Source organism: Mustela erminea, chromosome 14 (genome assembly GCF_009829155.1).
Source record: "Mustela erminea isolate mMusErm1 chromosome 14, mMusErm1.Pri, whole genome shotgun sequence".
In the NCBI taxonomy this organism is placed as follows: Eukaryota; Metazoa; Chordata; class Mammalia; order Carnivora; family Mustelidae; genus Mustela; species Mustela erminea.
Genome location: NC_045627.1, coordinates 74,424,839 through 74,451,861, shown reverse-complemented (window position 1 = coordinate 74,451,861; position 27,023 = coordinate 74,424,839). Strand labels below are relative to the sequence as shown.

The window sequence follows — 27,023 nt, the reverse complement described above, 5'->3', positions numbered from 1 at the left end:
GCTTCTGGTGTTGACAGTGCATTCTTGGGACTTGCCCAGGGGTCTATGAGGGTTGGCTCTTCAGGTGGTTTTTTTTTTTTTTTTTTTTTTGGTTGTTGTTGGCCCTGTAAATCATTAACATCCATGCATTCTTAATCCCTGGGCTGGGGCTGGCCTCAGGGTGTGGTGCCCTGTGATGCCACTGGCCATTTTTGCAGTTGTGTTTCTGATTTTTTTGGTAGGTTCCATTCTAAGTCATAAGTCATAAGTCAAGGAGACAAAAACAGAGAGATACATGCTTGAAGACTACATGAGGTCAGACCATTCTGCACAGATGAAGATTTCTTAGATCAAAGACTACATGAGGTCAGACCATTCTGCACAGATGAAGATTTCTTAGATCAAATAGAAAAAAAAAATTGCGAGAGCATTGCGCATCACAAGATGTAGAGTAGGATTGGGTTGACAAATTTCAGAGGACCTGTCACAGATGTCACTCCAGTGTCCTGTGCCAGCTTTCATTTAGGCAATGCCACATCATGATGTCAAATTTCTGTTAATGTGGGTTTTATTCTTCTTAGTCCTATTTAATTGTTCATTTTCTTTTGATTTTTGAAATCTCTATCAGCTCTAAAAACAAGTTAATATCTATATAATGTTTATCCTTATTTAAGAAACACTATACTAAAAACAAATTGGGTTAGCCCTGGTGGCCTCTCAAGAGTTGTTTTCCTTTCTAACACTCAGATTTGAGTATTATATTCCAGTCGGATTCCTGCATTATCATTTGAAAGATCGGAAACCCCCCTGCCTGGTGGCTCAGCCCTGGTTCTTAAATAAGCATCGCAGGGCATCAATGACAAAGGCCCCCCTTGGCAAAGTTGGCTATTCCTGTTCATTCTGTACTTAGCACTGACTTTGCGGTTATGCCCTACATTCTCCTCAATGCTCAGCTGCACTTGGTTGGGTGTGCTAGACTTTTAAAATTAGAATCGCTTTCAAAGGAGTCCTCTGCAGCCCTGCCTTGAGCTTGGGGGAAAAGAGACTTCTCCACCAGCCGCAGGAGAGGAACTGCAGGATCTCGGAGCCGCAGGAAGTCCCAGGAGGAAGTGGGGCACCAAAGGCAATCACTGAAATTCACAAAAATCACTGGAACACGTAATTGGCAAAGCACTATTCTCTGCTTCCCAACAGTATGCTCTTCTGTTGGTTCTTGCTGGTGGCATGATAAAAATTCGTCACGGACACAGGAGGTGATGTTGGGTGGAGGAGATGCTGCTGGCTGCCTGGTGATTTCCTACAACACGATGCAAATCCCCAGCATGACGATGAGGTGATAGAGGACATCTGTGAATCAGACAGGAGAGCAGACAGAAACACTTGATGTGAGCAAGGACAAGGCAACAAAGGGTTAACTGGACAAAAGAGTCAACCAGAAGCATTAAGTGGGTTTTCATAAAACTGCACATTTTATATAAAATCCATTTATCTTTTGGGGTTTCTGCCCCTCGGTTTTGTCAGTTCCTTGCCCTCTTCCTCGTCTAAATATGGGCAACACAGTGATGGCACGTTTTACCTTAGGGCTTTCACTATGGGACTTCTTTAGAAATGAAGATCTGGGATTAGAGTCTTAAAAAGTTGGTTTACGTGATTTCCTGTAACCGTGAGAACAAAGTCTACATCTCTGAGTTTATTAATAAATAGAACTGTCTTACCCCATCTCCTCCCATAGTTTGTTCTCCTCATCACTTGGTAAGGTCTTGGGTCTTAGCTGAAATGTTTCTTCTTGTGAGAGGCTTCCCTGGCCACTATCTAAATCATTCCTCTACCCCCACTCCAACAGTTTCACTACAGGGAAGGGCAGAGGCCTTGACTATCTCCCTCTGTAGGAGCTCCAGTGCCTAGAAGAGTAATGATGGCTGTTCTTACTGATATTTGCTATATGCAGAGCGTTCTTTGGTGCCCTTGGTTGTAACATTTAATCCATAGAGCAGGCATGTGTGATAGGAGCCATTATTCGCCCAATTTCTTAGAGGAGACTGGGGAGTGGAAGGGTGAGTTCATTGCCCAAGGTCATTTAGTGAATGAGGGGCAGAGTCATAGCAAGGACTCCGAGAAATTTGTTGAAAAAAATGTATCACTGAAAATCACATTCTCTTAATGCAGGAACTCAAGCAAAGCCCCCTGGTGATGTTTTTTGCTGAGAGGTGGGACCCAATTCTGCTTCGTCCAATCTGTCTCCAGATGCACCCTTCCTGCAGAGCTCAGGGGCTGGCTGGAGAGACATCAGTCTACCTCTACCCCTTCTGTCCCACTCAGGTGTGCTTTAAAGAGCAGCTTTCAGTTTCTCGAGGTTTTGCTGGGGCCAAAGCTAAGCTTCTTTTAAAACACACATGTACCTTTTAAAGGCATTGCCCCATGACCCTTCGGGGAGGTGCCTCTTTTCCTTACCTGAGAAGCTATAGAGACGGAAGGATCCCCTGCCTGTAAAGAGTAAAGAGAGAAAAAGCTGAAGGTTTAAGGAAAGATCAAGGAAGGAGCCTCAGGTCTGTGTTTCCAAAATACAGACCTGACCACGTGCTCTCCCAATTAAACCAATAGCCCCCCATTGACTTTAAGACAAAGTTTATAGCAGGGTTCACCAAAGCTTCTTTGAAAGAAGAAGAAAACCATTTTCTCCTTGGCTTTCTAAGGCAGGGGTTTGTACACTTTCTGGAAGGGGCCAGATAATAAGTATTTCCGCTGTGGGCCCTATGGCCCCTATTGGAACTACTTGACGCTGTCTCCATAGGGTGGAAACATCCGGAGACAGCACCTTGTATGAACACGCGTGGTTGTGTTCCAATAAAACTTTATAGAAAACGGAAATTTGATTTCATATCATTTTTATGATATACCATAAAATATGAACTATTATTCTTTTGATTTTTTTTTCCACCACATAAGAAGGTAAAAATTGTTCTTAGTTAGTAAAAATTTTGTAGCTACTAAAGGCCCCAGCCTTCTTCCCACAGGCCCTGCACACCCTTCATGTCATATCACTCTGGTCACACTGCAAGATTACTGACGCGAGTCTTCCCTAGGCCCTGGACTAGGGTGAATCCCCTTGCTGTGAACTCCCGTAGCGCCCTACGTCCTGCACCCCCACTGATCGTCCCCTCCCTTGCCCTTGGCATTTAGCAGCTCTCTCCTTGCTAGGTGATGAGTTCTTGAAGACAAGGGCCATGTGGTCTCCTTTAATTCTGAAGCCCAGGGTCCAGCCCAGCCCAGGGCCAGCACTGGATGCTCTATGGAGCTTTGTTGACTTGCACTGGACATTCCCAGTACATTTTGTTGTCCGCTATTACAGTTGGCTGCCTGCTCTGCCGGGAAGCTCAGCACTTCCTAATTCCTTGGGGGCACTGGAATTTAGGCTGCAGACAGACAGTTTCAGGGTAGTGAACAAACCTCAACTTCTTGGTTTGGCCTGAGCTATGGCTTCCCCCTCGCCCGCCCCCTCCTCATCAGGTGGGAAACCTTGAGTCGCAGGTGAAGGTAGTGTCTACAAGCACAACTGGTTTGGCAATTCAGTTAAAATGCTCCGACCTGCTGTGCCTGTAAACGCAGCCCCGCAGGAACTCAGGCTTTCGGAAAACAGAGAAGCTTACTACGGAGGGAGAGCTCCACCACCAGGACGCCCCCTGTCTGGTCCCGGAGGAGACGCTTCCTCTTGTCACAGGTCTGAAGAACCCCCGCCGTGGGGGAGGGGCGGGGGTGGGGGGGAGAGTGGGGGAGGAGGCATGAGAAATGCACACAGGAGAGAAAAGAGAGAAAAGCGAGAGGTTAAAAAAAGAAGTCGCACACTTGATAGAGTCAAAATTCCCAGTCAACAGATCTTGGTTACCTTACTTGTCTGTCTTTCTATTTATTTGTGTATTATCCAGAGCTCTGGCTTGATTCCCTCTCTAACTTGGGAGAAGGACAAAGCTTTACTCTAGGAACTCTTTAAACTGGAAGAAATCCTGGGGGCGGGGTGGGGTGGCGTGAGGTGGGGAAATGTTGGATGTGGGAGGGATTGGCCGGGTTTCTTCTGATAAAAAGTGAGGCTTTTGCCTGCCCTTAGTCTCCTGACAGTGGTTTGAGAAGCGGACACTTGCGAAGTGTGCTCTGGCTCATTTTCTTTTCTCTTTAAAATGTAGGGCCGCTAATTATCCCTTCATCACCTGTACGATATCTGTCTGCTCCCTCCCCCTTTTTTCGTGCTTCTGTGTGACCATTTTCTGGCTAAAACAAATGAGTAGAAAGAGAGATTATAATCTTTATCTTTTTGGGGGGTTGGTTACCACAGGCTACGTGAGCAGGTGTCCTCTTGAGAAACACCACGTTCCTGCTCTCTGGGGTCTCTAACCCCGACAGATCGGAGCAGGCAGCCATTCGTGATTTATCACTGTTCCGTGAAGGCAGTGGTTCTCAAGCCGGAGCGTGCCTCAGAATCACCTGGAGGGGCTGTTACAGCACAGATTTCTGGGCCCACCCAGCATTTCTGAATCAGGTGGTCTGGGGGGCCTGAGAATTTGCGTCCCTAACAAGTATCCAGGTGATGCTGAAGCTGTCGGGGACCACGCTGTGGCACCACTGTCCTAAGGACCGGGTTCACGCCTGGCTGTCGTGGAAACCTGTCTCCCACCTGGGATTCGCTCTGCATGTCCATGGATGGATTCTGTAGCAGCTTCTCGGTGTGGGGGGTGCAGAGAGGAAGCTGGCCCCTGGCCTGGGCTGCACTGAACTTGGCTGTGAACCTGGGGCCCTGCTGCCCAGCGCTTCCTCTCAGAAAGTCAGTTCAGCAGTAACGGGTGTTGGGAATTTCTGTGGCATCTCTCTGGCTCGTTTCAAGTCACAGGGATGGACCCTTAAGCTGGCCGGGCAAGAGCTAAAAGTATCCATCTTTTGACTCCATCCAGTACCTATTGCTACTACCGACATTTTGAATTTTCCTTGTGCTTTTAACCTTTTCAAAGCATTTCCATGCCTGTTCCTGTTCTCATTTTACCTAATACGGCTCTCTGCAAAGAGAAGGGCCACGGTGACTTATCACATCACCACTGTCTTTAGAGATGAGGAAACCAGGCTCCAGAGAGTAAGGCGACATGTGCCAGACCCTGTAGCTTGTTGGTGGCAGGACGAACAGAGCCCGAATGTCTGCCCCTACACCCAGTGACCTTTCTTCCAGAATGCCCTCAGCGCACATGTACACTGGTCTGGTTACGATTCCAAGCTAAAAATACATCTTCTCAAATACCACCCCCCACCCCCACCTCGGGTCACATTCTCATTCTGGAGAGAGGAGGCTCACCACTGGGCACGAAAGCTTCTCGCTGTCACAGATGAATGTCTCACAGTGTAACCAAACCTTGGAGAGTTTGGGGATGTTCTGGAACCGGAAAGCGTTGAATTGGAAGGTGGCCCTGTGATCTTTCCCATTCTCGTGTACGAGGACAGTCTCATCCGTGGGGCAGCTGGAGCAGATGGGGCAGGGAGGAGAGAGAATTACTTCGTGAACTCTAGCAAAGTCTGAGGTGGATCGGCAGACACCAGCAGCACGGCCCTGGGCTTCTATACGCACGTTATCCTTACAAAGCACTTTGACTGGCAGCACCTTGCTTATCTTCAGGATATGAGGTCAAGTTGAGGAGCTGTGGGGTGGTGTGCTGGTTCTCATTCTATAGACAGGGCACAGTGGGGTGGTGGGGGAGACTCAGGAGAAACGGCACACGCTGTAAATCACCACACCTCGATCTCAAAGAAAGGAAATTCCTGAGAGATGAAGTCATCTGAAGCACCGGGACAGGGACTGACTCCCAGTATAGACACTGGTGCTGAGAACAGCACTTCCCAGAGTGCCACCATAGCCACCTGAGCCAAGTCCTACCTTCCGCCCTTCTCTGTGTATATTGTGAGGGCTTACCGCTGGGAAATTTGAAATTACGTTGTGCTATTTAAATTCTATATTGTATAGTTACCTTTGTAAAAATTTGGTCATGTTTTTAATATAGGCACAGAAAAAAAATGACCAGAGGGATACCATCTAAGTGTTAATACTGGCTGCTATGGAGTGGTGGAATTATGGACAGTTTCTTCTTTCTTTCTATATCTTTATATATTTTCCGAATTCTCTATGAGAATGTAGCATTTGGAAAATCCCAAAGTCCCAAAGGTAATAACTTAGGATGAAAATAATGTTTTTCATTTACCAAACACACGCTCATTCCCTACCGAAGTGGTAGACATTCAGCGAGGTGTTGGGAGCAGACATGAATGTACAGCAAGGCCCACGTGCACTTTGGGGAGTATTGTCTGCAGGTGGCAAGGATCAGCAGATTCTGTCCTTCATGGAAGAAAGTCTATGGGTCCAAAAGCTTAAGACCGGGGACAGCACCACAGAGGACCCCCAAATTAATGTTCCTCCAAGAGTGTCTCTCTGACTCCATTGTCAATCCAACCCAGTATACACACACCAGAGAGCCACCCCCACTATATGCGAGCCCTTGAGATGTGCCCTCCTCCACACACCCATCAGAACCAGACATCAGGGGGCAGATTAGAGGTAGGACTGAAGGAATGTCAACTCCATGAGTTAGTGACTAAAATGAGAAGTGAACGGTATACCTTATTCTGGACCAAAGGTCAGAAGCCTGGCCATGGCTGTGGTGACCTCTGAGCAATGACAGAGCTGGAGGCATTTTCCGAGTTGTGAAACAGGACCTTGGAGGCTTATTTGGTGAATAAACCTGAGAGCCTTGTATGAACTCAGGACCTGAGTCCTTAAAATAGCTCCTTGCAGCTGGAGTGTCCAAGACATGGTGTCAGCCAATGGAAAACAATGTAAACAGAGCTTTGTTGGGGGCGGGAGGAGGCAAGTCCTGGGTGGGCTTATTAGATGTCTTGGCTCTGCTGCCTCTTGGCACTGGCTGTGGCACTTGCCCCTCTGTGACAGACAACTTGGGATGGTGGAATACCCAAGGGAGACTCTTACAACATCATCACAGGAGCCTTCTTCCTGACATAAGATCAAAATTCCTAGTAATACATCTCTTCTAACCCCTCTGTATGCTCTTGGAAACTGGATTTTCCTCCAAAAGGGCCTAGTGTGAACCCAAAGCATCTGGGAGATTAAGGGAGTGGACTATCTCTTTCCTCTCTTTTCACTGGTTTTTGGGCAAGTATCTCCAACCTCAAGGGGCCATTTTAGCTAGGCAGAATATGAAACTAGATGAGGACTTCTTTAATTTGGCTCTGCTTCAACATAGGTTCTCAGGGTTTGCCCAGGAACCCTTTGATGGGGTAGGTCAGCTGTGTGCCTGCATGTGTAACAGATACCCTAGGAAATTCCTATATGCACTAAAGTCTGGGGACTGCCTCTGTAGACTACCACAAAGCCACAAGCGTTCCTTTGTCTACCATCTTACACATCTGCCAGTTGGAAGCAGCAGTACCAGAGCAATTTGCAGGGAGAGGTTTCCATGGTATGGCAGAGCCTTTGTCCTGTGTAGCCATTGTCTGAGAGCTTCCCAGAGCCTGATCATAATTTCAGGTCCCTATAGGTCACGAATTTATTTCACAATCTCCCCGAAGTCATTTGATTGCACCATTGTCAAGAGAACCTAAAGGAATCCTTCTGTGATAGGTATGACGTCCAAATGAAGCTACCATCTCTGCAGGAAGCTTTGCTGGGTTACTTAGATGTGGTTCTGCTGGCCTGTCCTACCGACATCTCTCAGGAAATAATGCTGCCTGAGTTGAGACCCAAATCGTCCATCCCCTGATTAGCTCTAGACTTTGGGCAAGTTTCTAAGCCTGTTTACACCTCAGATTTCTACTACTAAAGTACTACCTACTTTCTAGGGGTTTGATGAAATTAGTATTTGTAAGGCACTGACCTAGAACACGCTGGTATGTTGTAAGTGCTGTTAAGTGTTTGCTAAGTAAAAATAAATAGTTAAAGGTCCAAGGTGGTTCTGCCTTTGTTATCTAATCATTTTTGTCCCCAGCCCCAATGTTTACTTAGCTCTGAAGGCTTCTGGTGGCAGCACGGGCACACTGGTCCATTTGGGTTTGGGGAGTGGTCTCTTTTGCATTTACTGTTCATTGTGTGTCTGATGCCCACATCTCTAATCTAGCTCAAACTGTCCTCTCTTTTCCAAAAGTACAGTTCTAGGTGTTTTCCAGAAAACTGTCCTCTCAAGCTCAACATGTCATCCCTGAACTCAAGGAGACTCCAAACCCTTATCCAGAATCTTCTTCCCTAATGCCCAACACCAAACAGTTCCTCACCTCTACAACCCATAACTGTGATGGCACATATTTCTCAGGCTCCTTGCCCGTCCTTCTCTCCACCCCATATCTGATTGGTTGCTAAATTTCGATCACCTCTCCGTCCCTTGGATGACCTTCCCATTCACTTGGCTACACCTCAGTTCAGGCCATGGCCTCTAATCTGGTCTTTCCACGCGCCCCCCCCCCCCCCCGCCATGCACTGCTTCTAATCCGTGCCATGGATGACTTCCAGAATTGTCTTTCTATTATAGAATCCCAATACTTTTGTCCTCTACTCAGAAATTTTAAGAACTCCCCATTATTCCATTATCTACTGAATCAGTAACAAAAAACAGTGATATTAAGATGACTGGATACTGACTAGGTACTACATGCTTAGCTTTTTATACAGACTGTCTGATTTAGGTCTTAACCAGGGTTCTGGTGTCAGATTAATTGGGTTTGAACTCACTTCCCCACAAATAAACAAACTAAGTAAGTGACATTACTTAACGCCCCCTGTGCCTCAGTTTCCTCACCTCAAAAATAGGGATGGTAGTCATAATGGCTGCTTCTTATAAGGCAAAGGAGTTAATAAATGGTGAAGCTCTCAGAAGAGTACCTGGTACCAGAAAGCTCCGTATAAATATTTGCTAGTATCAGTGCTCGGTCCGGAGGCACAGAGGGTGTCACAGATGTGACCCTGAGGCTTCACCTCTTCTTCCCAAGCCATCCCAAGCCAAAGGGTCCTCAGACCTACCCCACTTCTCAGCACTGTGCTCTGGAGGGTGGTACTTACCCCTTGTTGATTAGCTGCCATTGAAGGGGGTACATAAAATCGGCTGATGGGGTGGCCCAACAGCTGTTCAAAACCACTTTAAACCTGGAAATGCAATAAAATGCATCACCTTGAGCCAGAGAGTTGTATGCCTAGAAACATCTGGTAATTAAAAAGTCTCTTGGCTGATCTTTTTTTCTCTTCTTTGGCTTTAAAAATATAAACAGGGAGGAAACATACTTACCTGACACTCAACCCTTTGGCTTCTACTCCTGCAAACAGATCTGAACCAATTTCGGATGTCTCCAAGACAAAAGGGGCTTCCTTCTTCGTAGAGAACTTGGCATTCTTTGGGAGGAAATTGACACTGGACATTACAACCTCTCAGACTGAGCAGCTGGGTGTGATAGGAGCAGATGGTCTGGGGTGGGGTGGGGGTGGGGACACATCCAAGGGCACAGGTATATGCGAGACCACAGAGAGACCCTCAGGTACTAGAGAAGCTGTACTTCCTAGGATGCTGGTGCATCTTGGAAGGGATGAGGGTATCCCATCTCTGGATTTGCTGGTCACAATGAGACACATACTGTATGTCCCATCTCTGCAGCCAGGAGCAAGATTTGGCTTATAGAAAAAAGCAGAATCCAAGAATGCTGAATCACTGGGCTTTACTTAATCACCCATGGGGATAGGGATAAAACATAGACAACCCCGCTTAGCTCTTGCTCACTTCCACTGTTAGCCTGAGCAGATTCCAGCCTGGGTCAGAGAGTGTATGATCTCATTCCAGTACAGTTACCAACAAAGACAACAGCAATAACTAACTGATCACCTACTGTGTGTCAGGCACCACTCTCTATATTGGGATAGTCTCTGTGTCAGGATATCCAGTATTTGTTTGCTCAGCGGGGAGCCTGCTTCTCTCTCTCTCTCTCTCTCTGTCTGTCTGCCTCTCTACCTACTTGTGATCTCTCTGTGTCAAATAAATAAATAAAATCTTTTTTTAAAAAAAGGAAAATAAAAACTAACAAATGTAGAGGAGGGGAGGGTAAATTGGAAGTGTAAGGAAGGCAAGCTGCAAGTTTAAATACAGTTGTAGTTAAGGAGCTCTCATCAAGGTTGTGACATTTGAGCCAAGACTTGAAGGAAGCAAGGAAGCCTGTGTTTCCAGGCTAAGTACTGATACAAAGAAATGCTTCTATAGCGCCTGTAGTGCACGCAGGCATCTGGGGAAGAATGTTCCAGCTAAGGCAAAAGCCCCAGGTGACAGTGTAGTTAGCAGGACAGCAAGGAGGCCAATATGCTGAAGCTTGAGTGAGCAGAGTGTGTTGGGGAAAGGTAGGAAGTGAGGGGGGTAGGCGGTGAAGTGGGAGAGGCTATGGGAATGGATCCAGAAGACTGTGGTCGCCTCTCTAAGTGCCAAGGGAGTATGGCCCTGATTGAAACACAGGAGCAACAGCCATTGATCCCTGGTGCGGTGTGTGCAGTCTTCACTTGGTATCTTCATCAGGCAGTTCTGGGGGAGTTATTATAATATAGTAGTATGTCCAGTGGACCTACCCAAGGAGGCTGATTTCTCCATTCATTGTCTTAGTTTCATTCAACTTTAGTAACAATATTTCACTACTCTCTGATTTGAGCCTCCAGAGACAACAGCATCAAGACAGAAGGACAAGGTCGCTGGGCTAATCCTAGCTCCCACCACCAACTTTCAGGCAAGTCAGACGTTTGGGTCTCAGTTCCCCATCTGCAAAACGGAAGTAATCTTTGCCTTCACCAACCTTGCAGAGATGTTTTTATGATGGTGATTTTACGTAATAGAAGCACAAAGCTTAAACTAGGATGCTAGTTAAAAGATTGAGTTTCATGGACTTAGAGATTTGCAGAACCACAATGAGTAAACAGAGTCAGCAAGGATATCTAGTTACGATGGACTTTAGCCCCTGACCATCTAATTTAGGGCATTTGCTGAGAGGCCTCAGAATCACCTTCTAGTGGCTCTTATATTTTTTCCTGATTGTGGGTCCAGCTAGGGCTCCCTAAGTCAGTCACTCAGAAGTCAGTTCTTTTCTTCCTGTTGGCCGACCTCTGTACCCCTTAAATGGTTGCAATAATTAAACAATAATGTTCTTAACCATCAGTGATTTACTAGTTTACCATACAGTGAAAGTGGCAGATTTACAATGGTTGTTACTGTTTATGATTACTTTCTGAGACTTGTTGTATTTCCCAAGACTGTTAACAAATGTGGGACCTAACCTGGGGACCACAGTGCAGTCCCCCAACCTAGCCACAGGTGCTTCTCCCAGCCCCATCTCCCAGGAACCAGCCCATGGGGTAGTAGAATATTGGAATAATGCTTCTACGTGTGACTCTCTTACAAAGTGGAGAGGAGAATCTGTACTGTTAATTCCATTTCTGAAACAAACACTTTTAATGGTCGGTTTCTCCACTTCTCACCTTATAGCTAAGGCAATCCTCTTCTCAGCATGATCTCCTCCTACTTTCTTTATAACATGGTTAGGGGCCTATTTCCAGATATCTTTATCCTATAATACCTGTATCATTTGTTTTGGCATTCCTGGAAACATAGAAACACCACATAAACTACACATTTGTGGAACAGGAGGGAGGAACACCTTGAAAAATCAAGCCTTCCAGTCCCTTTACTTGATGGAAAGACTGAATCACAATGGTCCATTGACATGGATAGGATGAGTACATCTGTTTTAACAGCGGTTCATGTGGGCAAGATCTGGGAGCTGTTGTTGCTTATAAGCTCAACGTGAGATAGAAATGAAAGAGAGCAGCACAAAGCTAATATAATTCTGGAACATGTTCCTAGAGTCTTTCAAAACTAAGAAGGTCACCCCTGACCCACTGTGCCCTGCAGATGTCTGACAGGGTCTAGAATATAACATTTCAGGTCTGGGCTTTGCTTTGAAGTGGGGCAGTGGCCAACTGGGTAGTCCCCAGAGAGGAGGGGATAGGATGATGGAGCACCAGTGGTGGGGAGATGTTGGGGAAGATAAGCTTGAGATAGGATAGTTGAAGGGCCATCAGCAACATCATGACTCAGTATTATTTCAGAAGACAGAACAATGACCAATGGGCTATGGTTCAGGATATCAGATTTCACATGCTGATCGAAAATGGGAAAGGTCAACTTGCCCTTGTCCTTGGGAAAGGTAGGGAGCCCACTCTTTAGCAATCTTGCAGAAGAGCTTTGGACATTGGGTGGAAGGTCAAGGTTGATCACCTCTGAAGATTGTTCTGACTTTGGAAGCCTATGAATTTGGACTCTATTGCTTGCATTTTTTCTATCCCAAGTCTTTCCCCGGGTCTCTGTCTAACTAAGAAGAATGGTCAATACTATTTTGATTGCATAGAAGTCAACCCAATCCCACACTGACATTGATGGTGTAAAGGTAACAACACTATAATGGTAGCTGCTGGTGCCAGGAACTCTCAGAGTTTTCACTTTATGTGGGGCCAAAGGCTGTGACCATGAGTTTGGCTACTTTTGCAGGCACATACCTTGTACCAGGTAGTATGGTAAATGCTTCATAATAGTTTTACTTAATCCTCATAATAAACATATGGGATAAGGGCTATTATTATTTTTATTTAACAAATTAATAGATGAAGGCCCCAAGGGGTTAACTAACTTACCACCATCACACAACTAGTAAATGGCAAAACTAGACCTTAAACCAGTGGGCCAATGGCAGACTATTTTCTTAAGCACACTGCTAGTCCACTTCTGCAAGCTGACTACCTTCCTTTATTTTGGATTAGGGGCCAAAATAAAGTCAATTCCCGACTTCTTGCCAGGAATATCAACTATGGGCTGTTGGCAGGACTGAGTGGGAGGGGGTAGAGGGAGAAAAGAGGAAGCACGTTGAGTAGAACTGGTGGTTTTGGAGCCCAACACTCGGAGCTCTTGGAATCCTAAGCAATTAGCTGTGCATTGATTCCTTTGTCCCATCGAGGGCACAGCTCTGTCTCTGGTAATTTGATGGAAATGTATGCAGGGGGCAGCTGTTGCTTCAGAGACACACAAGAATGCTCTCAGAGCAGAAGAAGGGAGGAGACGAAAACTACCAGCCACGCGGGTCAGGCCTAGGAAACCAAGCCCATGGCAGGAATATTAATCAGTACAAAAGTTTCTGTTGCAACATCAGACCCCCTCTTTGTTGAGACCTGTTTGTCCTGTCAGGGTCTTGATGGGCCCCAGGGGACGCCTTAGCCTCATTTCTAGAACAGCTCAAGAAAGTGTCCTGGTAAGTCTGTCTCTCCAGCCCAGAGGATGATCTGGGAGGTGATGAGGCTACACCTCTTTTTATTTGTTTGTCTTCTTAAAAAAGAACAGATTCCTTCCAGCGCTAAGATGTGATATATATTTCTGAAACTTAGCCCAACATGGCAGATGGTGGGTGATGATTTTTGAGAACCCTCATGCCTCTCTATTGCCAGCTGTCATAAAATCTTCATAGGATCGTATTTATGATTTTATCTGGTTAAGATAACAATCGTGCATACCTGGACAGGGGCTCAGTAGTAAAGACTGGCCATTGCCGTGATGTTCCCTGAGACTGTTGTTGATGAGTGAGTCCGTTTTTCTCTCTGGACAACCTTCAGCAGTTATGATGTTGTCATCTTTTAATCCCCCTGCTGGTCCATACTACATTTACCCTCCTGATTATAGGCCCAGGAGTTCTAAGGGATTCCTTTTCTCTGGAATTAACCACTAGCCATGTGTGGTCAGGGTCCAACCTAGGTTCTTTGGGACCTTAACTCTTCTATGACTTACAGTCCTTTTTAAAAAAAAAAAAAAAAAAAAAGAATCAAAATTTTGAATATGAAATTAAACACAGAGCCTTAAATGAGGCCAGTGCAAAAGAGGGATCATGAAACCCAAGCTCCATCCCCTTCATAGGAAGTAAGGCTCAGAGAGCAGTGCTAAGAGATCCGTGTGTTAGACTGGGCACTGCTCCACACTACCTGTGGGGTCATGGGCACACTATTTCCTCCTTCTGTGCTGTAGATCCTTGACTGCAAAATGGACCTGGTGACTCTGGGATTCCTTCTAGAGGATCTCTCACCTTCTGAGTTCACCTGGATTGGTAGCTTCTAGGCAGCAGGGAAAGCAAGTTCAAAGAGTTCAAGGCCAGTGGAATTCCAGGTAATAGAGTCCTTTCTTTTGTGAAATGAATGCGTTGGGCACGATGGCTTCTAAGGATATCTCCCAGTTCTAACGTTCTTTGTAAAAGTTTCTATTTCTGCCTGCATCTTCCTCTAGCCAGCTGGAGTGTCACTGTAAGTATGCCTCTTCGTTGGAAGCTGCAGGTTTAAAAAACCTAACACCCCTTCTAGACAGGAGGGCAGCTAATGGCTGTGGACTAATGGCTGTGGCTTATTTAGTTTTATTTTGAGAGACCAAATGGTGCCTTCAACTTCAATGATGCTTTAACAGGAGCTAGATTCTAATACCACTCTCTGGAGCGGGTTGCAATGGAAACTAAGACGGCTTAAGAGTTAGACACTGGCTGTCTTACTGCCTCTTGACTTCTGATGACTCAGAGGATTGCCCTTGCCTCAGTTTTATCATAAGATGGGAACGTGCACTTTCTATCTCTGTGGCCCTTTTATGGCTCCTCTACCCAGTCTATGACTCAACTTTCCTGTGTCATCTATTCTTTGAAGAGGTTTAAAACTAGACCAAAGCTTATGTCTTAATTTGAATTCAAGAATGGGGCTCTGCAGAGAGCTTAGGGAAGAGCAAACCCCAAGGAAGCCTCCCGTCATCTCCTGAAAAGACCACAGGGCACTAATGAGATCCTGGAGACCACTTACAGTATAGAAGTTGAGAGACAACTGGCTTTCAAATGTGCCCATGCTCCCATTCTTCACATGAACAGTGGCCACTCTGAAAAGGGGAGAGAATTTTGCATAAGGACTGAAACATGCCTGATTGACAGGGACTGCAGAACACACACAAGGCAACCAGCCCTCCACTCTCAGAGCAACTTACCTTTGGTCAAAGGCAGCCTGGTTCACCAAGTAGGTGGAGTGATAGGTGCAGGAGAAGGAGTAGTTCACGGGCTGGTTCTTTACAATCACTGTGCTGTCATTGGAAACGATGTGGCTATAGAAGTGGTAGATGGGGGGCTTGTACTGGAGAGAGGAAGAAGGCAGTTAGGGTGGCCCTGGACCCCATGATGAGAAGGAGGGTCCCGGGAAAAGTGATCAAAGATGGTCAGACCTATGGGGAGACGTCAATGGTGAGCTGTGAATTTCCACAAAGAGTTCTTGAATATGTTTGACTAAGATTGTTTAAAATAATATGGGTTGAATGTTGCACACTTACAAGAGATCTGTATTGGGCTTCTACCCAAAAAGAACAGGCTAAAGAATCTCTGTTTCCCAGCATCAACTTTTTATCCACTTCCCCCATCCAAATAATCTTACATGACTACCTTCGCCCATCTCCCATGTCTAGAACATGTCATTATTTGTTCTTTCCCTCTTCCAATAATGAACACTACTTCTGTGGCTTTTTCCTCTGGCTTGTTGAACTCCTAGATCACAGAATATTGGAGTTGTAAGGGATCTTGAACATCTGTGGGAGAGGTGACCTGCCTAAGACCACGCAGATGATTTCTAGTTCACTCTTCCAGGATACTCAAAGACATGCTGTTTCTGTGAATCATGTCCAAAACTCTCTAAATCACTGAGTCCTCGTGGGGCCTTTAGGAAGAGGAGGTGGCCTTGGGACTGTCTCCTGTCATTTTCTGAGACCCCACGTCTTCTGTAATCAAGGTAGTAGGAATGCTAGAGGTCAGCAGTGGAGAAGACTCCCTTTGTGACTATACCTCTACTGGTCCTGTGGTCCCCAACTTTGACTTTATTGGAAGGTCTCTGACGTCTCCTCTGACCTATAAGGATATTCGGCAAGAGGTTGCATGTGGTTCCTTCTAATTCTGATTATCTGTCTCAGGTACTTCACAAGACTCAATTATAAATTATATTATACTTTGGTTACTCCTGTAAAGTACATTTCCAACTACTTCAAAGTCTTGAGCCGAGGATGTCCCACCATCCAACCCGGAAGGATGGTAGCTTGTGAGCACACGCTTAGAACTCAGAGCAAGGTGGAGGTGGGAAATGTGTATTGTTCTACTCACCAAAGGTGGCTTAGTTCACTCAGGCAACAAATTAGGAGAATAAAATTCGAATCCAAAGAGTCACTTAAACGAGGCAGAGAAGAAGAATTTAAATAACACTAACATTCCAGGAAATAAGAGTCAGGATTGGCTCTTAAAAGGAAATTGGTGAATTCTGAATCCTTTTAAGGGTGGGCAGCAGACATCTTATTTTGGGGCCCCAATTGCATGATCCTAACAACTCTTCATTGTGTGGCTTAGACTTACCTCGGACTGGGTTCCACAATAAGACTTGTTTTTAGGTGACAAATCCGGGATCACAAATTGATAGTAACCCCCTTCATGGACCCCGTTGTAACACAGCCCCCCGAGGGCCAGCTGATGTACTTCCCAGCCATAGGGACACTCAGGGATTTTGGTGATGATGGTTTTGGGATAACAAAACACAAGAATGACATCTAGGAAAAGGATACACATGGTTTGAAATCAGGTATGGTAATCATATTAATATTCATAAAGGACAGTGTGTTCTAGCCACACCTGAACATGCAAAGCAGTTGGATAAAAACCCTTTCCTTTCTATTCTTCATGAACCCTGATGACTGTTCTACCCAAACCCCAGTCACTGAAGTTTTCTAGTTTTTGCTACATCTTGTGATATCTGCATGATACTTAATATGTATTCAAAATTGGTCCACTTTTCAGCTTTAATCTATTTTAAGGAATATATTTGTTAAACCAGATTGAATGGATTAGAAATACAGATAAATTTGGGGACATCTGGGTGGCTCAGTGGGTTAAAGCCTCTGCCTTCGGCTCAGGTCATGGTCTCAGGGTCCTGGAATCGAGCCCCTCATCAGGCTCTCTGCACAGCAGGTAGCCTGCTTCCCCCTCTCTCTCTGCCTGACTCTACCTCCTTGTGATCTCTGTCTGTCAAATAAATAAATAAAATCTTAAAAAGAAAAGAAATATAGATAAATTTAGAAATAGATACAAATTTCTGTGCTTATGGAAGTGAGCAAATAATTTAAATTTTTTTAAATGTCCATTTCATGCACAGAAAATAGATTCAATAAGTCAAAAAAGGAAATAGATTATGTATTTATTAAATTATTGTAATATATTGTTTATTTGTTAAAAATAAATATTTTCATATCTATTTATGTATCTATCTATCCATTCATCTATCTAGGATTTTATAATTTTAAAAGTCTCAAGTTTCTCTAATGCACTGTTATTTCCCACGGGAAAAGTCTGGTTGGCACTGCGTGCTTAACTGCATCTACTTGGTTAGGGTACTGATACTGCATTTTGATAGCAAGAGAAGCACAGAGCTCTGAACTTTGCAAAGAGAGTCTTCTGGAAACTTCCCTTTAGGGAAAGATGGGCTAGCCCCAGGGCATACCTGCTTTATTCGGAGTGCAAGATCTCGCAGAGGCTTCCACAAAGACAGCCAACAGGACAAAGGCCCTCATCACCATCGCTTCTCAGAACTTGCTCTTTGCCAGTTGGCCTTGAAACCAAGCTGGCCAAATCTTCACAATCCTGCCGGAGAGCCCGAGCCTGGGTCATTCTAGGTCAGAAACAGGAGCGAAAAGTTAAAAATCTAGGATGAAAACAAAGCAGCACACCATAATCTTGGGGGAAATTTTCAAGGGAGATCCATAATTCTGTTCCTTGTCTGCGCTGAGAGGCAAAAAGTGGTGTTCCTACCACTGGGAACGTCAGTGACACAGGCCGTTGCTCATGTTTCCGACTGTTTCATTCTCTCCGGATTGTAGAGGCTGCCTTCCCAGATGCTCCCTAAATCTCCAGCCTCAGTCCTAGCTCGACTTTATATCAGCTGAGGGTGTAAAAGAAACCAGCTCCAGATAAATCACAATGGACATGCATTTCCCACTGTTGGGGGAAATAAAGGGAAACCTGGCGTAGTAATCCGATGGGACGCTCAGGTTTAGCCACTTGAATCTAGTTCCTCTTACTTCACGGAGTTGGAAAAACCATTTTGTTTTGTTTTGTTTTGTTTTTAACTGCTTCAAACAGGATTGGAATAAGAAGCTGAATTTTTCTCCCCCTTACAAAAAATAACTTCGATTGGAGGCCAACTAATTTCTGTACAGTTCTAGAGGACGATTTTCCTTTTTTATGTCTTGGTTTCTTGGCTTTAATTCTTGCATTCTTAGTTTTTTATGGAGGCTATCTAAACTTTAAATGAAAGAGGACCCAAGTTGGACAGTGTTACAATTGCTACTCAAACAAAAAATAGGTTGTTTGTCTTAATGCAAACACGTTAAGGGACCCACCCGCCCAACCCCGCCAACACATATTTTTTTAGTAAACCCTGAACTAGAATGTCATCCTGGCATTTCTTTAAAACATCATCCCGAACCCAACTTTATATTTTAGATCTCCAGGCTTTTGAAGCTTTGTTAGTCCCTCAGAGCAGTGATATTGCAAGAAGGAACTTAGAAAGGTAATCTTATGATTCAGTCCTCAGTCACCAAACAAGATCTCCCTAAAAACAACAGATAAAACTGAGAAGTTCCCGAATATATTACCTGAGGGTTTTTTTTTTAATCACCCAGAAATTGAAGAATGAAGAATCAGTGTTTGTTTTAATTTTTGTTTTTGGAGGAAACAGACTCTTTTATCAATCAATGGAAGGCACTGCGTAAAACCCTTCGAGAGCCATCGTAAAGAGTACTGGAAAATGCCCTCCTTTTTTGCAAGGCTTTATAATGTAGCTGAGAAACTAAGTCACCAATACACAGTGATTCAGAGTTAGAATACTGGGTTAAAGCATTGTTTTGCTACTTAACACATTTCCTTAGTTTTAAGATACCCATTCCTCCTTCTGAGTACACATAATTTAGTGTTGTGGAAACACGGGGATGTGTTTATTAGTAGTGTGCACACCTAACATGGTAGCGATTCCTTGTTTCCTAAAAATCTAATGGTAAGTTGCTGGTATGTCTTACAATGATGGTGTCAAAAAACCGAGGAAGTAACCCTGTGGCAAGTCCTTAAAAATTTCCGTGATTCAGTTTCCTTCTCTCTAAATGGAGGCATAACCCTGGGCTTACCTTACAGAGTAGAATAGCAATGAAATGAAGGCTCTTACAAGCTATGAAGTAGTCAATAAATAACAGAGTACATGAAAAGACAGTCAACAGTTTTGTATAAGTGTGTATGTCCTTGAGTTTTTCCCCCCTCACAGAGAAGGACCATGTGTTTCCTCATAGATTCATTTAACAGGAGACATATCTATATTGTATAAAGGACATGTACATATTTTCTGGATAAAGACATGCATATTGTACAACAGACATGCATGTATAATGGACACGCATATATTTTATGGATAAAGACTAAATGGACTGAAGAAGGGAGGGGATAGAACATACTAATTTTTTTTATATAGACACTTGGATCAAATCCTGTGTGGCTTGTTTATACCGATCTTCACAGTTCATTACAGGCATCACTTTCTGAGCACAAAAAAGGCACTTGACTCTAACAAGTATGTGTGAATTCTCTGAGTTTCTCTTTCCTAGGGCTTAGTACTAACTCTGTGTTTCTTCCTTTGTCCTTTTTCTTAAACATCTATTGAGCTCCAATAGTATACTATGCACTGGGAAGACATGGGCAAGTCAATGGTGTCAAGGAACTGGGGGCAGTGGGTGGGGGAGGCACAGAGTGATGGATTATGGGAAAGAGAGGAGGGGAAAGGGAAAAATTAAGATGCTTGACAAAGGAATGAAAAAGAAAGCTAGGTCACAGAGGGCCAAAGCAGCCAAGCCTCTAGAGAATGGCCCTCTGATTCGACATAATGATTGTTCATCACTGATAACCACTATTGTTATTTTCTATAGGTCGGGATTCTTGTTTCTATTCCAAGATTTTTTTTTAAAAGGAATTGCATTTTTTATTAATTATTTTTATTGACATATAATGTATTATTAGCCCCAGAGGTACAGGTCTGTGAATCACCAGGTTTAAATACTTCACAGCACTCACCATAGCACATACCCTCCCCAATATCCATAACCCAACCACCCTCTCCCTACCCCCCACCCTGCAGCAACCCTCAGTTTGTTTTGTAAGAATAAGAGTCTTTTATGGTTTGTATCCCTCCCAATCCCATCTTGTTTCATTTTTTCCTTCCCTATCCCCCAAGCCCCCCATTCTGCCTCTCAAATTCCTCATATCAGGGAGATCATATGATAATTGTCTTTCTCTGATTGACTTATTTCACTCAGCATAATACCCTCTAGTTCCATCCACATCATTGCAAATGGCAAGATTTCATTTCTTTTGATGGCTGCATGGTATTCCATTGTATGTATATGTGTGTGTGTGTGTGTGTGTGTGTGTGTGTGTATACCATATCTTCTTTATCTGTTAATCTGTTGATGGACATCTAGGTTCTTTCCATGGTTTGGCTATTGTTCAAGAAGATTCTTTTCACACATCTTCAGGTATGGACTTCTTTTCAACCAACTTTGGCCCAAGCAGGTCAACAGGATCATCTAGTCTCTGACCTGGAAGGCCAGAGTTCTCTCAAGGAAAGTGAAGCAGTGGAAATCAAAACCTTTCTTGTCTCCCAGTGGAAATGTCTGATAAACACCTACAAGATGCTGTGAGGAAGTATAGGGTCAGTTTGGGCAGACAGACCCTGCTGTTGGCCTGAGATCAGAAGCCCACCCCTAGCACTTACTAGCTGTGGGTTCTTGGGCAAGTTACTTAGCTTCCATGAGCCTTAATTTCCTCTTATCTTAAAAGGATATGATGGCATCTATGACATAGTGTTAGAGTATTAAATAAGATATAAACTGTTTTGTAAAGACACAGTTTATTTTCCTCTATAAGGGTCAGGGCATCAGGGAAGACTTGTTTTATGCTTCGTTCTACTTGGGAAATCCAAAGAGGAGAGTGTGTTAAGAGCGGGTCATCACTGGCTAGTGTATATATTATTGCCATCAAGGATGAATTATGTCATAAATAGCAAAGAGCACAGGTTCTGAATCAGAGACTGTCCCTGTCACATTTCCGGCTGTGATCTCTCCAAGCCTTCAGTTTCTAAAGCTGTAGAACGGGGTTCCCTATCCCCAGTGGTTGTTGTGAGGGCCTAATGAAATGATACATGTAAATTGCTTAGCACAAGGCCTGGTACGCAGTAAGTGCTCAGTAAAGATTTACTGCCACTAAGTTTATCCACCTGAGATTGGTATCCTCAGGCTGAGAATGTGTCAGTAGTGTTCCCGTATGAACTCTGGGCATTTTCTAATGGGAATAAATCTCTCTTTAGAAGCCCACTTTCACAAAGAGCAGGTGCTTTTGATTTCCAGAAAAGCCTGATAATGATAAGATCTCGCCTACAATTTCTTGGATGTGGGGGCCTACCTAACAATCAGGGATATGATACTCCTTTCAAGGGCAAGTTGAATGAAGTTGGGGAAGCGGAGTCAACTTTTGTGGCAGGCTGCTCCCTAGATGTTGAATTTGCATAAGAAACAGAACAGGACACAATGTACTTGGGCAGAACAGTATTTGATACTTGTTCTGATAAAAGGTAGGAGGCTCCTATTTTTTCATGGTAATTACCCACTGTTCTGCCACCCCACCCCATCCCCTCTCTGCTTTGTCCAACACCCTTCTCCCTTCTGGAGAGGACGCTGGCCACAGAGGGATGCCACTGGGGGATGGATCCCAAAGCAAAGTCTCCCACTGAGACTCATTGCTATTTGTCTATCAAACACACGAACAAAACTGATGGGAAGATTTGAACACTTCCAGGATTTTTAAAAGATTCCAGTAAAGGGGGTTTTAGGGCAGACTCATCTGAAAGGTGAGCTTGTTTCTCCTTTGTCTTTCTTTTGCGAATTGCCAGGCAATAGAACTCTATTTGAAGGTCTTGCATGAGTTGTGAAAGCTGACCCAGACATCGAAGGATTGCCATTTGCAAAATTCCAATCAACATTTTCATTCGTCACTCAGAAATCATATAGGTGATGAATCACGATGGTAAATAAACCAGGAAACCCTGACTAGGATAACAGATGGGACTTTAGAAATAAAGCTAATAAGCATGCGTGAAAGTTTAAAAGGCCACTTTATTAACTTATTTTTTTTAAGCACACTGTTTTGAGTTCATTAAATGTTGGCTTTGTTCAATAGACTCCATTGTTTCCTTTAAGCCCTGAATCAAGCCTTCTTCTACTTTGTGGGAGACTCTTTTGCCAAATTGCAAATGAGGGGGTGTTCCCATGCAGGCTTCAATGGCTTACTCCTTGGGAATTAATAGTTCTCTGGAGAAAGTGGTGTTCGCCTCAGAAAAAATACACTTCATAAAGGAGAACTGAGAAGTGAGAAAACCATCTGTGCTTGATGGTGCATCAGAAATTCAGAGCAAGAAGCTCGGCCCCCCACCCCCCACCCCCCAGACCCGGCAGCCACCAGCTTCAGGCAACCAGATTACCCCAGGCAGAAGGAGAGTTTTAGGTCTGGCTAATCTCTAAGCAAGGGGGTGGCGGGAAATAAAGCCTTACTTTTTTCTCAGAAGAGTAGGACCCATTGGGCCCTCCCTGGCCTGTCTCTCCACCTCCCTCCTCACCTCCAAGACTAAAGAATAAAAAACAGTTCCTCTTCAGATGAAGATTAGGGATCTCATTGCTGGTCAAAAACATTCAAGATGAGTAATTTTTTCCGTTCTTAAAACTTCCCAAGGTATCGTTCTTTTATTCCTTCATTCATTTACGCATTCATTCATTCATTCACCAAATATGTAATGAATGTCTTTTAGGTACCAGGTAGTAGTCAAATACATGGACATAAATATGTACACAGGTGGTCCTTGACATGGCAGTGGTTTGGCTTAAGATATTTTTTGACTTCACGATGGTGCGAACGTGATGAGTTCAGGATAAACCATACTTCAAATTTGAGTTTGGATTTTTTTCCCCTGGGCTAGCAATGCACAGTACAACACTCTTTTGTGATGCCAGGCAGCCCCCTCATATGTTGAGTAAGTTCTGTGGATCTTCTACTTGGGGCAAATGTAAAGAAATTGAGCAAGAGAAGACGCATCTAATTTCAACGATCTGGTCAAGACAGGGCCTCAAGGATGACAGAGCTGGGGTGTGTGTTGATGGGATTTGTTCACAGGGGCACACACGTGTGTGTGTCAGTGTCTATGTAAGGACAGGATATTCTAGGCAGAGGGTATGCATGTAAGGAGATTCCGATTTGGAAAATATTGGCTGAAGTTGTCCTTTGAGAGGAAGAAGCCAAAGAACTTTCAAACTGCCCTCAAACGCAGAAGGGTATTACTCCGTATTTCTTCGTGAAATCAGTTATATCTTGACTAGTTAGTTAGCCAAAAGAGACCTGGTCAGACTCCTTCTGAAGTCCTGAAAATGCGCATCTCTGGTTTGCTGGCACGAATTCTCAATACCTCCTTCTGCTTCCTGCCGCTCGCTCGCGCAGGCAGGCACGCTTGTTGAAGTGTTTCTGAGGACAGGGCCATTTCCATACCGCCTCAAAGGGGTTTCTGTGTAACTGAGGTGCCTGCAGCTGTCAAGCTTGCCCCCATGCTCTGAGAACCAAATTGCCTCCTGGGGCTAGGGAGGCAGTGTTTTCCAAATCTTTCAGTTTTGGAAAAAAAAAAAAAAATCTTGCAACTCTGTTGGCACTCCCCTGGCAAAATGTACGCTCTGCGCTGTGGCTCACAGAGCTCATGTACGAATTCTGAGTATTCCTATTTTTCTGTTTTTCTGACCCAGCACAGGCAGGTCTTATCTATTTATTAAACTGGTAGGATGCTGTGTGACATTTTAAAGTCTGCTTTGCTTCTCAGTGCATACGTTGTGCGCTTCTGAACCTGGAGAGTGACAACACCTGTGTTAAACATTTGGGGAAGACTGGAAATTTGGGAACGTATAAATTTGTTTCTATTATCCATATGAAGTAGACACCCCAATTGATTTTAAAGACTCAAGGGTGATAGTTTTTGAGTAGAGAAAGTTATAAATCATGACAATATTTTCATCATAACATCTATAATTCATTGTTTGGTTGAAGGAATTTAGAGCAGGAAGTTTATGTTGTAAACTTTTTTTTTACATGGTAATGATTAAAATAGAAAACCCTTTCATGGGACTGATTTGTCTTTTTGATTTCTAAAGTGAAGTTTTTTGCTTGTATGGCCGGGGGAATGGTAATTAAAATGGATAGATTGATCGCTAGCCACAAGGAGCAAGGCAAAATGCTGGGGCAATAGACATGCATAATTAGATGTTACTTACCAGCCTTTTTCTTAGAGCCATAAACCCAGGGCTGTGATGGACCCAAGGGGGGTAGAACACTAAAACTTCTGAATCTGGAGGTCTTTTCTTTCTTGAGCCAAGGGTTCTGGGGATGGTAAGTAGGTGTTAGGTGATTTTAGAAGGTTGCAGATGGCTGAAGGCCATTGCATGGAAAGCAGGACCAAACCACCTTGGACATCATTGACAAAAGACATGAACAATGAAGAAATATTGGGTATAAGCTGAAGTGTCCTATAGGCCACGGGGGTAGAAACTGGATGATGAGGAGTTTCTTGTTGATGTTTCTAAATGTTGGTGAATGAATGGACTCTCCATGATCTAGACAATTGTAATCATTCTTGAAAGACAAGCTCAAATCTACATGCTATGACGATGTCTCAGATCTCGCTACCTCTGGGGACTTTGAACTGTTTGAATTTCTACTGTCTGCATCATGTTTATAGCATCTAGTATGTGCTGCAATGTATCTGCTTTGTCTCCTGAAATTGAGAACTTGTAGGTCTCTGTATTGACTATAACACCAAAAAATGTCATACTGATTGTTTGCTGAGGGATTGGTTATATGGCCAATTCTGTACAAGAATAGAATAGAGGGGCACCTGGGTGGCTCAGTGGGTTAAGCCTCTGCCTTCGGCTCAGGTCATGATCTCAGGGTCCTGGGATTGAGCCCCGCATCGGGCTCTCTGCTCAGTGGAGAGCCTGCTTCCTCCTCTCTCTCTCTGCCTGCCTCTCTGCCTACTTGTGATCTCCATCTGTCAAATAAATAAATAAAATCTTAAAAAAAAAAAAAAGAATAGAATAGAAGTAGAAGTTCCTTTCTCACTCATGTGATGTTTCAAACACCAGTCAGTGATAGTCTTCCTGTGATTATCCAGGGAAATGAGCTTGGCCTGTTCCCCTCAAAATCCTGAGGGGTCTCTGTATTGAGCAAGGAGACAGAGAGGAGTATGGAGGGTCTCTGACGGGGAACTGGAAAACACTAGGCCTGAAAGTGACACACAACATTCCTACTCACAGTTCACTGGCTAAAACTCAGTCATGTGGCAGCGTTTAGCTTCAGCCGTGCACCCAGAGAGAAGAAAAAATGGGTTTTGGTGAACAGATAGCAATCAGATATGGGTAGCTACCTTTAGGGAGATTGGGTGCCTGTCTATTATCTATCAAGGGTGGGTTTTATTATTCCCATTTTACAGATAAGAACACTGAAATGGGAACATCAGATCATTTGCTGGGGAGAGGGCTGGTGCTTGAATGTAACCCACGATTGTCTCTTTCTAAAGCCACCACATTGTATTTGCATATTAATCTGATTTCTTACGCTACTCGGTTATTTTCTCTTTCCCCTGTCACTGTTCTTATTCCGGCCTCATAACACCCAAACTCAACTGCTATGATAGCCTCAAGCTGTGTTTCCATATGTCAGTCAACCAGGCAAATGATTGATAGATCAGTCTTCTTAAAGGACAGTTCCAAACTTACCAAGTCACAGCCTGAAAATCTTTCATAAATGCTCAGTAAATATATGTTAATTCCCTAGTGAATGGAAGGCAAAGACCATGACCTGGGCTCACGGCCCCAGATTAGGGAATTCTTTTTTTTTTTTTTTTTTTTTTTTAAGATTTTATTTATTTACTTAACAGACAGAGATCACAAGTAGGCAGAGAGGCAGGCAGAGAGAGAGGAGGAAGCAGGCTCCCTGCTGAGCAGAGAGCCCGATGCGGGGCTCGATCCCAGGACCCTGGGATCATGACCTGAGCTGAAGGCAGAGGCTTTAACCCACTGAGCCACCCAGGCACCCCCCTCCAGATTAGGGAATTCTATGGAAACAATCTGAGAGCAGACCCTGGGTCCCTGAGAGTCTTAACATTCTATGGGTAAGCCGTGCTCAGAAACACTGATTCTGGGTTGTTAAACAATGACTTCTATGGGAGCCAGGGTGGCTCAGTTGGTTGAGCTTCTACCTTTGGCTTGGGTCATGATCTAGGGGTCCTGGGATCGTTGGCATTGTGGGGCTCCCAGCTCAGCAGGGAGTCTGCTTCTCCCTCTCCCGTTGCTCCTCACCCTGCTTGTATGCTCTCTTGCTCTTGCTTGCTCTCTCAAATAAATTCATAATGTATAAATATATAATAATATTACATATAATAATACATAATCAATTTATATAAATATATTTATTATATTATTAATAGTTATATGGAAGAATGATCTCTTTCCTGACCTTGTTCTAGGAAGGATTAGGTATCTTATTCCCTGAAAATCTTTAGGTTTAACTACACAGGCCCCTGTCCTCAGCAGAAGAGAGAGAAGAAACTGCCATTGGCTCTGCCACACAGCTCCTGTGTCCACTCCTGGGCACACAGTCAGTGACCATCCACCTCTCCTCTGACTGGGCAGGGAAAGGGTCACAGAAAGCTCCTGAGCCCCTGCAGGGCTCTGTTGAATTAATCCTGTGATTCATCTGGAAAAACTAGTTTATGCACAATG

The 27,023-nt window shown here is 44.2% G+C and overlaps 1 protein-coding gene across 2 annotated transcripts; it reads right to left on the bottom strand.

Annotated features, from left to right (window-relative positions):
* Window positions 1–335: 335 nt before the first annotated feature.
* TECTB (tectorin beta) lies at window positions 336–18,036 on the bottom strand. Of its 2 annotated transcripts, none has more exons than XM_032313013.1 (11): window positions 17,929–18,036; window positions 17,621–17,788; window positions 16,483–16,673; window positions 15,084–15,226; window positions 14,906–15,008; window positions 9,294–9,397; window positions 9,071–9,154; window positions 5,312–5,474; window positions 3,627–3,699; window positions 2,431–2,463; window positions 336–1,326 (listed from the first exon to the last, which is right to left on the bottom strand). In XM_032313013.1, exons 2-11 carry the CDS (start codon window positions 17,694–17,696, stop codon window positions 1,277–1,279), a joined length of 1,020 nt encoding a protein of 339 aa, XP_032168904.1. In that variant the 5' UTR covers window positions 17,697–17,788; window positions 17,929–18,036; the 3' UTR covers window positions 336–1,276. The 2 variants fall into 2 exon arrangements, with proteins under 2 accessions (XP_032168904.1, XP_032168905.1); XM_032313014.1 differs by having other exon boundaries at window positions 14,906–14,978.
* Between the last annotated feature and the right edge of the window lie 8,987 nt (window positions 18,037–27,023).

What these genes read in the sequence shown, in the direction of transcription:
- TECTB (XM_032313013.1), bottom strand. Translation starts at nt 17,696, where the DNA reads ATGGTGATGAGGGCCTTTGTCCTGTTGGCTGTCTTTGTGGAAGCCTCT. An exon ending in CAGGCTGCCTTTGACCAAAG is followed by an intron (nt 15,009 to 15,083) that starts GTAAGTTGCTCT and finishes GGCATGTTTCAG; the next exon opens with TCCTTATGCAAAATTCTCTC. An exon ending in TGGCAGCTAATCAACAAGGG is followed by an intron (nt 5,475 to 9,070) that starts GTAAGTACCACC and finishes CATCTGCTCCAG; the next exon opens with CTGCCCCACGGATGAGACTG.